Below are 12,502 nucleotides of genomic sequence, written 5' to 3'. Positions count from 1 at the left end.
TTTTCAAAAGATTTATTTTTGAAAACTTGTGAAATGGGACATTCTGCACAATGAGTACTTTTCCTTATGGTACTTTAAGTACCTTTTTTGCCAATACTTTTGTACTTTTACTCAAGTAAATGTTTAATTCCAGACTTTTAGTATTTCTACTTGCAGTATTGATACTTTTACTTAAGTAAAACATTTGAGTACTTTTTCCACCACTGTTCCTGAGCCATGTCTATCTCCTGTTTCTGTAGAGTGAGGCAGCTTGATGCACAAGTACATCCCCTGGACATGACGTTAGTACTGTATGTTCCCATTTTACAGCCCATAAACCATAAAGGGCACAAATCTTCATCAAATATTAAAGTTCCCATGTCATTTATACTTAATTCTAGGATACGTGACCATATCACAAGTCACAACCATCTTAGCTTTTCTCTCCTGCTTATCTGTTAAGTTTCAGAATGGATTTGAGCATTTTAGCGATGACTTAAATTCCTGCAAGGCCCCAGTGTCTGATAAACGCAGCTACATTTCAGACATTCTGGTCCCATGTGAGCCTATATGCAGCCTTACATCCTACTAAAACTGCCCTCATTACCCGAGGGCCTCTAGGCTTTGGAACAGCCTACCTGAGGGCCCTTATAGGCTTTGGAACACCCTACCTGAGGGCCCTTATAGGCTTTGGAACACCCTACCTGAGGGCCCCTAGGCTTTGGAACAGCCTACCTGAGGGCCCTTATAGGCTTTGGAACACCCTACCTGAGGGCCCCTAGGCTTTGGGAGGCCCTACCCGAGGGCCCCTAGGCTTTGGAAGGCCCTACCTGAGTGCCATAGGCTTTGGAACGCCCTACCTGAGTGCCATAGGCTTTGGAACGCCTTCCCTGAGTGCCATAGGCTTTGGAACGCCTTCCCTGAGTGCCATAGGCTTTGGAACGCCCTACCTGAATGCCATAGGCTTTGGAACGCCCTACCTGAGCGCCTTCCTGAGTGCCATAGGCTTTGGAACGCCCTACCTGAATGCCATAGGCTTTGGAACGCCCTACCTGAATGCCATAGGCTTTGGAACGCCCTACCTGAGTGCCATAGGCTTTGCAACACCCTACGTGAGGGCCCTTATAGGCTTCCGTAGGCCCTATCTGAGGGCCCTTATAGGCTTTGGTAGGCCCTACCTGAGGGCCCTAATAGGCTTTGGTAGGCCGTACCTGAGAGCCCCCCTATGCTTTGAAACACCCTCCCTGAGGGCCCCAAGGAGTTTGAGTGGACTCCGGTAGGGCATATTACATTATATTACTGTATGCCGTCTCTTACCACTGCCATTCTCATGAATATTTTGTATTATCTGTCCTGGTTGTATATGTGATGTAATGCATCCGATATATTTCCACACTCCTTTTGTTTTCCTTACTATTCCTTGCATCTCTAAAAAAACTACAAATGGATGCTTGTGTGAAAAATAATTTCAGATACTGTGTTACGCCTGTAAACCTGTGATGACAATAAAGCTGCATTTATGAATCTAAGATTACAGTACATCATGTACAGAGTAGGGTGAGGATACTGCACTTCCATCCATCCATGCATCATCTGGCTGGAAGCACGTAGCAGCAGCACAACGTGACTGAAATCAAACACACTTCCTGTGTGTGTGTGTTAAGCAACACAACGACCACTATGATGTAACATTAACTCATCTAACTAGAACTGTCAATGTAACTCATGTATTATAACACTAATGTTAACTCTATGGTAGACATGGAACAGTAACTGTATCATCAATCATGTCTACCGTTGCATTTCATTTGACAAGATGCTAGCCACGGTTCACGTGACGCTGGTCTGTCACAAGCGTCATGAAACCACTTGTCCCTGGTTTTTGAATGGTCTCAATTTACAACCCGTGCTAACCCCACGGCCACGGAAGTTACAAGTTAAAACGCCCGGGTCTAAGTACCAGTATCAGCCGTATTATTCAATAAAAAGCATTTCAATTCGATCGGTGGCCATTTTCTCATAATGTTCCACATATGCGTTCAACTACGCGACCCTATCGGTTGGGAGGTGTATTGCAATCTGATACATTATAACTCTATGAGAAAATGGCCACCGATCGGATTAAAATGTTTTTTATTGAACGATACAGAAAATTCGGGTACTTAGACCAGGGCACTTTAACTAAAGTACATCCGTAGCTTTGGGGTCAGCACTTTATATTTGAAATCTGAACGTATATGTAGATGTATGGGTTATAAATGGAGACCATACAAAAACCAGGAACAAGTGGTTTTCATGTTTCAGGGCTAACAAGATGTCCACTTCATCTGCATCTCATGTTTGTATTTGATAAATCCACACATTAAAAAAGAATTCTCAACTTAATATTCATGAAACAATTAATGATAAAACTATTACCAAAAAAAAGGAAAAAAAGACTAAAACAATCAAACTATACGTTACATCATGCATGTTTAATATTGAATGAAACGTTACCTCATGATGACTCGTTTTCCGTTGACATTCACCTTGTCCAGGGTCAGTTTGGTGGACAGAGACATAGTGGCAGGTCCTGCTAGGTAGTATTACTAGTTATAAACTGGGTTTTTAGTGGTATTACTGTGAGATCCTGCTGATCCTGAACAGAATGAGGTGACCTCCACTCTGACGGGGAAACATACTGCAGGGGGCGGGGCTTAGACAGCGTTGCCATGTCCGCTTTTTTTGTACTATCGCTTGTTATTTTTTTAGGCTTGTTGGTAAATATAGTTTTTTTGGGGGGTGGTAAATATGTTTTTTTTTGGGGGCTTGCTGATAAATATAGTTTTTTTGGTGGGGGGCTTGTTTTTTTTTTTGACTTGTTTCTAAAGTGTAGTTGCTTTTTTGGGCTTGTTTCCTTCTGTCGTTTTAACCAAACATTTTTATGTCAAGGACCCCAAATGAATATGTATTTGTCTGAAAATATTTTATGGCAGGGGACCCCCATACAAATATTTGTGTTGTTAAAATGATTTTTAAATCACATTTTCTCCAAAATTTCTTTGAAAATAGCATATCTACAAGCTCACAACGCGTTGCATCACGACGCGTTGTGAGCTTGTAGATCGGCTATTTTCAAATAGCCACTGCGGCTTTATAGTCACTTCTTTTGGGCTTGTTTTCCCAGACCTGGATGCTTATTTCTCTCGCCAGATCTGGCAACACTGGCCTTCGAGGCTCTACCCCGCCTGCTGGTTGGTGGAGAGAGTGGGCCGGGCGATTGACGCAGACGCGCAGCAATTGGCTGAGTTTGGTGTCATTTATGACTTTAAAATAGAAATTGGTCCTATTATATAATGTTGTCTTATAAAATAACTATAGGACTAAACTAACTGTAAGCCTGGGTTCTACATCTTGCATCCAAAGTTTGCATTTATTTTTCTTCTTTTGTGCCTTAGAGAGATGAGACTAAACAAGGAAGAGAAGAAATGGAAAAAAGCTCTCACTTCCATAATTAAGGAGTTGAGCGACAGTCAATTCAAAAGGATGTTGAATCTTTTGGATGACATTCCAAAATCCGTGAAGAAAAAGAAAGCACGACGAGACGAGATGCCCAGAATAATAATACAATACCTGGGAATAGACAAGTCTATTCTCACCATGAAGAACATTCTGCGACGCATCAGTTACGCGTGCGTCACAGAAGGGGGCGTCGCCAAGCTACGTTACTACGACCCGGTGGAAAAAAAGGGCCGGTCGATCCTGAAAGAGATTCCAAGGACAGACTCTGTGGTCCAAGATCTACTGCGCCCCTTTGTGGACAAACTGAGCAAGTCCCCAAAAGAGAATAAAAAGGGTAATAATAATAATTAAACAATAAAGTAGCGTACTTTTGATAAGGACAGTGATGGAAACAGTAGCCTACTCTAGTACAGTAAACTTAAGTAAAATTATCAATAGCCTACTGCAATGTAGGAAATACTCTGTTACAAGTAAAAGTCCGGAATTCAAAATTTACTTGAGTAGAAGTACAAAGTAGGCCTACTATTGGTATCAAAATGGACTTAAAGTACCAAAAGTAGAAAGTACTCATTATGAAGAATGTCCCATTTCACAAGTTTTCAAAGGTATAAAATGTAAACAAATCTTTTGAAAATAGCAGATGTACAAGCTCACAATGTGTCGCATCCCGATGCATTGTGAGCTTGTAGATCGGCTATTTTCAAATGGCCGAAATGTATATAGACCTGAAGTGGTTAATGAATGTTTTGTAATAATAATCAAAATCTACAAAGTAACTAGTAGCTTAAGTTTTCAAATAATTGTAGTTGAGTAATAAGTTCAATATTTGCCTCTGAAATGTAGTGGAGTAGAAGTAAAAGTACTGAAAATTGGAAGTACTTCAGTAAATAAAAAATACCTCAAAGTTGTACTTAAGTACAGTACTTGAGTAAATGTAATTAATTACTTTACACCACTGGATAAGGAAACAATTACCTTTTTTTAATAACCTTAAAATATAAAATAAAAAGATTGAAGATTTACCATAGTACAAGCCACTTGTAGTTTATAATGAGTTGCATTATTCAATGTCATCATCTCTTTCACCTCTTCTTACAGGACCAAAGAGAACATATGTGGAGTCAGACACTGAGGATGAGGAGCCAGAGGCTGCTCGCAAGTTAACTCTCTCTCTCCCCCTAACTCTCTCTCTCTCTCTCTCTCTCTCTCTCTCTCTCTCTCTCTCTCTCCCTCTCTCTCTCTCTCTCTCTCTCTCTCTCTCTCTCTCTCTCTCTCTCTCTCTCTCTCTCTCTCTCTCTCTCTCTCTCTCTCTCCCTCCCTCCCCCAAAGAGAATAATAACAATAATAATAATAATAATAATAAATGTAATAATAATAATAAGGGTAATGATAATGAAACAATAAAGTAGCCCATTTTTGATAAGGAAACAATTACCAATATTTTTTAATAACCTTCAAATGTAAAATAAAAAGTTTGAAAATATACCATTACAAGCTACTTGTAGTTTATAATGAATTGCATTATTCAATGTCATCATCTCTTCAGGACCAAAGAGAACAGTGGAGTCGGACACTGAGGATGAGGAGCCAGAGGCTGCTCGTAAGTTATCTCTCTCTCTCTCTCTCTCTCTCTCTCTCTCTCTCTCTCTCTCTCTCTCTCTCTCTCTCTCTCTCTCTCTCTCTCTCTCTCTCTCTCTCTCTCTCTCTCTCTCTCTCTCTCTCTCTCTCTCTCTGTCTGTCTGTCTGTCTGTCTGTCTGTCTGTCTGTCTGTCTGTCTGTCTGTCTGTCTGTCTGTCTGTCTGTCTGTCTGTCTGTCTGTCTGTCTGTCTGTCTGTCTGTCTCTCTCTCTCTCTCTCTCTCTCTCTCTCTCTCTCTCTCTCTCTCTCTCTCTCTCTCTCTCTCTCTCTCTCTCTCTCTCTCTCTCTCTCTCTCTCTCTCTCTCTCTGACAGTTCAGTAATGCTCAGACACAATGGAGATAATTATGTGAACGAGTGAGTAACATTTGTTTTACATTCTCAGCTAAAAAGCGGAAATATGTAATTGAATCAGAAACAGAATCTGATGAAGGTAAGCCAGACATGCAAATGACACGCACGCACGCACGCACGCAGGCACGCACGCACGCAAGCACACACACACACACACACACACACACACACACACACACACACACACACACACACACACACACACACACACACACACACACACACACACACACAGCACTGTATTTCCAAAAAATGGAATGACTAATGACACTTTCTGACTTATTTTTAAGACCTTGAGGAGAAACATCAAAGTGACAAGGTAGGAGTCAGAATGTGAACTTAATTTAAGTTTATGTATACTCCATGGTGTCACTTTCCGCAAATAACTGCATTGTTTGCTTGAAAAGTCGATAAGTGACACTGTTGTTCAACTTAAGATCGGCTGGCTGAATGAGTCTTATAAACAATAAGACGTGAAATGCTTGACTATAATCAAATGATCTTTGCCAATGGAACAGACTGATGACTCCAATATGTTCTTTACAGGAGAATGCTGGTCCAAGTTGTGAACCCTGGGTAAGGATTTGATTTTCTTTGAGATTCCAATCTTCTTCAGACAACAGTTATTAATATGTATGAAAATGATGTTGCCCCCCCCCCCCCCCACCCCTCCAGTCCTTTTCTCTCTGTGTGCAGAGGCAAACTGTCCAAGAGCTGAATGCCATGGGTTATCTCAAGGGTAAAGCCATAATGGGAAAAGTGATCCAGAAATCTGCACTCCTCCCTCCAAAGGAAAAGGAAAATAAATTTTGGTTTTCTGTGGGCCTTGCTGATGACACAGATGCTACCAAATTAACTGTGTATGGGAGGCTGTTATTCAACATAATTCAAGAGGGGCATTTCTACAAGTTGACAGATCTGCTTGTAAAAGAGCAGGCCAAAATGGTTACGTGTTTGACCAAAATCACAAAGCTGGGTCACAACACTCCGCTCACAATTTCTGCTGACCTGGAAATGAAGGCCAAGATGTTAATTAATACCCAGTGGCCAGTGTTCTCCATTGCAGAAGCTAAGAATTTGCAGGAAAACACACCAATGACCATCGAAGGAACCATAACAGATGTGAGTTGAGTCTCAACCTTTTCAGGAAATCACTGAAAAGTATTCTCTGTACTCATTATGAAGTGAATTATTTATGAGTTATATGTCATCATTACAAAATTTATGATTCCACACAATTAAATGAAAGTAGGAGTTAAAAAAAAAAAGATACATTATTTACAATTTCTTTCAAAGATAGTTAATAACTTAATTTTGCAGCAGGACTTCTCATACTGCTCTCTGTTGTTCTCGTTATTCAGATGAACCATGGTGAAGCTAGGACCAGGAAGAAGAAGCCGCATAAGCTGACCCTGCAGGATGATTCTGGATCTATTTCAGTGTGTTTCTGGGCTGGTCAGGTTGGCCTGTACAGATCATTGTCGGTTGGAGACACCATCAGGGTGGCCAATGTCAGGTCCTCTGTGTTCATGGGAACAATGACCGTCAATTCAAATAGAATGACCTGGGTTTACCCGGTAAGTTAACTACAGTGAACATTTTGTTAAGTGTTGTGAACTTGTGATAGGCTACTTTTGAGATTTGGTGAAATGTTGAAACAAATTTGATAATTTTATCATAAACATATTATTTCTGCGCAAGAACCTTAAATAAAACCTTAAACATGCAGGTCAAAGCTGCCAGTGTCCAGACTGTACAAATCAAGATCATTGGAATCGTCCAGGCGAGCAAGATGGAGACGACACTGGAGGCAGAGCTCAACGAACAAACACCAAAGTTTGTTGTGGAATCCAAACTACTGGCAAAAGCATGTGGGTTCAGACTGGAGGGAGACATCGAAGAAAAGCTCCTTGATCAAATGCCTTTTTTTGCAGAGGTAACAATGCAAGGAAATACAATTACAGCCATCACAAAAATAGGAAACAAACCTCCCAAACTGTATTTGTGATCTGTATTTCATTTACCCTGCAAAACATTCCGGGAACACCGGAATAATCTTTTAAACTTTTTTATCTGTTTACATTGCACCTGGCTCTACTAACTACTCTTTGTAATGTTGGTAGTTGAGAAATTCTGTCTACAGTTCTCATTTTTATTCTCACTGAACAAGAGTCTTTATTTTAAATTGAATGCAAAATGTAAATTCACTTATTGGATTGCTTCATGTGCTTTTCAGAAATGGAAGTTGCCCACATTTATATTCTGCAACATTGACAAAGGCTTTTTTGACTTAAAGTGAAACTTGGGAGTCAAAAGGCCAGAAATTAGCTGTATGAACGCCACTGACCAGTGTGTGGCGTGCACACGACAGCCATCCATGTCCCCCCCCACCCCCCCCCCCTCTATTTTTAAACATTCTTTTTGAGCTCCCAGATCTGTTGAAACACCTCAAGAACATCTGCTCACCCTCTCTCACAGCTACGCTTCCCACTATGGCAGGCTTTTCTGTGCAAGATCGCCATGTACTAGTTAAGTTTGTCTCACATTGGCTGATAGTCGGGTGTGTGTGAAGGGAGGGTGACAGAGCTGGCTTGTACTGACACAAAACAGAGTAATTCCCTTTTACTGATTGGTCATGCATGGTGGCCACTTATCGCACAGTGGGGCGCTAATGCTTAAGTTATACATGTCATACAACAAGGTATAAATTAGGCTTTAGATACACGCAAAAACATGTAAAGTAATGTTGTGCAGGCTTTTACATCATGTTGTATTCAACAATGAAATGTACAATAAAATGTTTTCTACTTTGTTGTAAATTTATGTTATTGTTTGTTATCTGCAAACTAGGAGGCACATTTATCTTTCAGATAATTTTACTGTCAAGTTAATTTTTATCTCTTTATTCACTTTACTCTTTTCTTTTCCTTTTTTAATATTTTTTTTATATTGAGGTCCATGTTCAATGGTATTCAATAAAATCACTTGCTAACCTACATTTACACATGCTCTGTATTGCAGAAATGATCCAAATATACAGTATATTTAATACAGATTAATTTGATACTCCATTCTAGTTAAAACATTATACAATATTATGAGCACAGGTAGTTTATTGTGTTGGTAGATAATGACATTTTGAACAGCCTGTTCTGTCATCTTTATTTGCATACCAATACCCACCACTTGGTGCTAACTTTAGCTATAGCATCAAAGTAAATTATATATGTGTAAATAAATGTACACGGTGCTTGTATGGTAAATGTTAGAAATGATTGTCAAAATAATTCAGGCAAGAATGACGCGTTATTTGAGATCAGGGTTGGGGTCAGTGTTTGATTGAATCAATGCAGGGTCTATGAATGCCTTATCTCTGTTGGCTAGGGCAGTGGTTCTCAAAGTGGGGTCCGGGGACCTTCAGGGATAAAATTCTGTTTAACCACTTTAAACCCATATCTGCTTTTTTAAAATAGCAGATAACAATAACATATCAATTTTGAAATGTTTTACAAAACAAGTCTTGTATGGGGTCCCTGGCACAAAATATTTTCTGATGGGGGTCCGCGGCCAAACACATCTGGGGGTCCTTGACCTGAAAAGAATTAGGAACCACCGGGCTAGGCTGTGTCGCCCAGATGTTCTCACACCTGGTACTGGTCTCAGGTTTGAATTACTTGTTAATCACCAAACTAGTTAGGTTTTGTCTGTCTACCCATCAACATACACACACAAAGCTCACACAAAGCATGAAGCATGACAGTAGGCTCGCAGTTTTTCCAATATACATATATTTCATGATGTTCATCAATATAATAAGACATTGATAGATTTACACTACAGTTATTTTATGTACTTCTGTTTTTCATTTCAATTCATTTCCTTTCACGTTGAACCACCTTTAGTTTACTTTCTAATCCCATACCAAACGACAGCACAATAAATCTATCAATAAAGAAAAATAAAGAAAAAAATGAATTGAAGAAAAAAACCTGAGCACATTGCCCGTGATCCTCCAGTCTTTTCCCTCCTGATAAGGCCAGATGAACAGAGGCAATGTGGGCCTTCAACCCTAAAACATCCCCCCAAAACCTTTTACCAAAATCTTTCCTCAAAAATAAACAGATTCAAAACAAAAAATATATATAGATTAAAAACAGCAATCTGATTAAACCATAATCATTCTAAGCATTCTGGAGTAAAAATACTTATTTTTCCCCCCATTAACTTCCCCATTTTCTTGACCTTTATTCACCAGTGCTTGCACACAAACAATTCAATGACATCTGGAGTTATTACTAAATTGAATCAAAAGAAAAGAAAAGAAAGGAAAACAAAACAGCATTTGGTTCAAAAATAAAAACAAGTTCATGTGTTTTAAACAGAATGTTGTACATTTATTAGCCATCCTGCAAAGGCTCAGAGTCTCAAAAAAAGGTTCCCTCCTATTGCTGCTTTCATACCATTTGGGGGTAATGGCAAGAATGACTTGAGCTGAACCTGGCATCTTGTAGCAACTCTTTAGGAGCAATCGTCCAACTATGTTTTGCCCCATCACCTACTTGCCGATGCAGTGTATTCGCTGTTTGCTTGTGGTTTATTGTACAAAACTGTACCTATGAAGGCCAACAGTTCAGCTTGTAATTCTAACTTGGTAGACGGTTTGTGAACATGTTTTCTTTTCCCCCGTAAGTTGGTAGAATTACCCCCATATGACTTGACCGCAGCATGTTTGAGATCACTAAACAACTCTGGAGGCTGACATGAAACAAAATTATCCAACAAATAATGTTCAAGACCCAATCCCACCAAAGTAATTAACATTGAAAATACGACCGAAAAAGTGCCACAGTGTTAAAATATGTGCACTTCTTTTCTTTTACAGACAAGAAAGCAAAAGAAAAAACAAGAGCGCTCACTTCAGTTTCGTTATTTGCATCCAAATTTGTTGAGCGCTCAACGGACAACAATTGGATTTATGGATTTAACACAGAGGTCCTACCCCAATCAGTAGTTTCATGTCACCTCAATCCACTGTGATGATGCCTCCTTTGGGAGGGTTTTAAATGACCATGTTTGAAACCCTGAAACATTTTCATATTGCAGAAATATCCAATTGATGGTTAATAGATTTCTACTGTAGTCCTCACCTATGTGTATATTTTCGATAATTGTTAAAATCTTGAAACCTGAGGATAAAGGACCCCCCCTACCCCCCAAAACACCCCCATATAACAACATCAAACAATATAGATTTTTTTTGTTTATGTTTTTCTTGTTTTTTGTTTTTGTTTTGTTTTAACAGCTATAGTTAAAGTATTTTTTTTTCCGTTTTAAAACTGTTTGTCGGCACTACAGAGACAAAAAGAAGAGTTGTGCTATTCTTAGTTATAGGATCATTTGTCTAGAGACTGATTACAGATTAAAGTAGCTCCTTAGACCTGCATACACGGCCTTAAGGTGGGGGGAGTCATTGTACTGTACTTGAATTTAATGCATGTTGTTCATGACGTCTAATTTCTTCTTGCGTAGCCTATGCTAAAATATTCACATTTATTCAAAATTTATTGAGCCAGTGAGACACATCACAGACACAATCTGTAGGGGTTAGACATACTTATTTAAAGGTCATTTTAGGGGTCAGAGTAAGCTTTTAAAAACAATGGTGGTAATAGTAGAAGTAGTAGTAGTAGTGTGATCGCTTTTCAAAAGTTGTTGGAGAAAACATGTCCTTTCACTTGTTTTTGATGGCAATCGGCAGCATAAGCATGAAATTCTGGTCTTTGGTAATATTATGTGATTTAGTTTTGCTCTATTTTGGAGGAAATGAAAGGGGAGCGGGTAATTCTAAGGCATTGGGGTCAAGCGGACAGGTACGTTTGGGGTCCTTCGCGTATGCAAAGGCAGATACCTCTTTCACAGAGCTGGCAGGCAGAACTGTGACCTATCTGCTAGTGTAATTTCGTTGTCACGGAAACAAGTCGCCCTACTGTGAGATTTAAGCGGCCTAATCTGTCAGGATAAACAAGGGATCTTCCTATGACAGGCGGAGCTACTCTAGCACACATGCATGCACGTGTGCGTGCGTGCGCACACACACATACATACAGACACAAGCATGCATAAAGAGTAGGATTTCAAATGAGTGAGTTGAGCAAAGGGGAGTCTGTTCACCTACAGTATACTGTAGACGACAAGGATAAGAAATAATGTTCAAAAGAGATAAGGCTACTAAGGATTTGTACACACTTGCAGATTTCAAAAGATTTTGCCACTATTCCCAATGTACAAAGGCCAAAGCACTCATTAGAATGTTTGCAAGAGCAGTATTGGTGATATAACAATGGGCTTTTTCAACACAGCACAGCACCAGCTCAATTGCTTTCTTTAATTTACTCCCCCTTGAACGTGGCCACTGGAAGCCTTTTTTATGTTAAAATGTGGACCCTGCATGGTTGAAAGTAAAATGCTGTTGCAGTTCCTCAACAGTTTTAAGGAACTATGTTCTATATGTTGCAGTTTTGCAGGATGCATACAAGGCCTTAGTGTGACTGGAGATTTGAGAAGAAGCAAAGCACATTGTACTGTCCTGCACTGCGGCTGTAGCTTAAACGGTCAATTGCACAGGAACAGATGCCAAAATAGTAAAGGAATCATTCAAGACTAAACCAGCGAGGGCACCAATGAGGAAAAACAGCTGAAACGACAATAAGAAAAGCCTCTCCCTAGTTAATTGGCAGTGTATAATGCACATAGCAGAATTACAAAAACACACAATACACAGGTAGAGAGGAGCGCCCTGCCCATTGGCAGCAAATAGTACAGCGTACACGCTACTCTTTACCTGCCTGTTTCACACAAAAATATACTATAATATAAATATAATCTATTATATTAAAAAAAAGAAAAAGGCCTTAACTATAGGGAGAAACATAGAAAGAGAAAGAGAGAGAACCACTGCGTTAGCAAAACACTCTGGCTAGCTTGTTTTGGAATGCTACAATTGTTGAAACAACTGGTTTCTCCTGTTTCTCGG

The 12,502-nt window shown here is 39.6% G+C and overlaps 1 protein-coding gene and 2 long non-coding RNA genes across 3 annotated transcripts in view; 2 read left to right on the top strand and 1 right to left on the bottom strand.

The window, feature by feature from the left end:
- The window catches only part of LOC308089954 (phosphoglycerate kinase 1), a 28,182-nt gene extending 25,545 nt beyond the window's left edge, over positions 1-2,637 (bottom strand). Inside the window, exon 1 of the mRNA XM_080434930.1 lies at positions 2,476-2,637. Coding sequence (XP_080291056.1) covers positions 2,476-2,540 — 65 coding nt within the window. The 5' untranslated portion in view covers positions 2,541-2,637. The remainder of the gene's footprint in view (positions 1-2,475) is intronic.
- Positions 2,638-5,758: 3,121 nt separating this feature from the next.
- LOC308090489 lies at positions 5,759-6,589 on the top strand. The gene is made up of 3 exons (XR_013933626.1): positions 5,759-5,788; positions 6,016-6,045; positions 6,166-6,589. It is a non-coding gene; the product is annotated as an uncharacterized lncRNA (long non-coding RNA).
- A 261-nt stretch (positions 6,590-6,850) lies between these two features.
- Positions 6,851-8,288, top strand: LOC308090491. The gene is made up of 2 exons (XR_013933627.1): positions 6,851-7,046; positions 7,199-8,288. It is a non-coding gene; the product is annotated as an uncharacterized lncRNA (long non-coding RNA).
- Positions 8,289-12,502: the final 4,214 nt, after the last annotated feature.

The sequence above is a fragment of the Gymnoscopelus braueri genome, assembly GCF_963280865.1.
Source record: "Gymnoscopelus braueri genome assembly, chromosome: 8".
In the NCBI taxonomy this organism is placed as follows: Eukaryota; Metazoa; Chordata; class Actinopteri; order Myctophiformes; family Myctophidae; genus Gymnoscopelus; species Gymnoscopelus braueri.
This window is presented reverse-complemented; position numbering and strand designations above follow the sequence as displayed.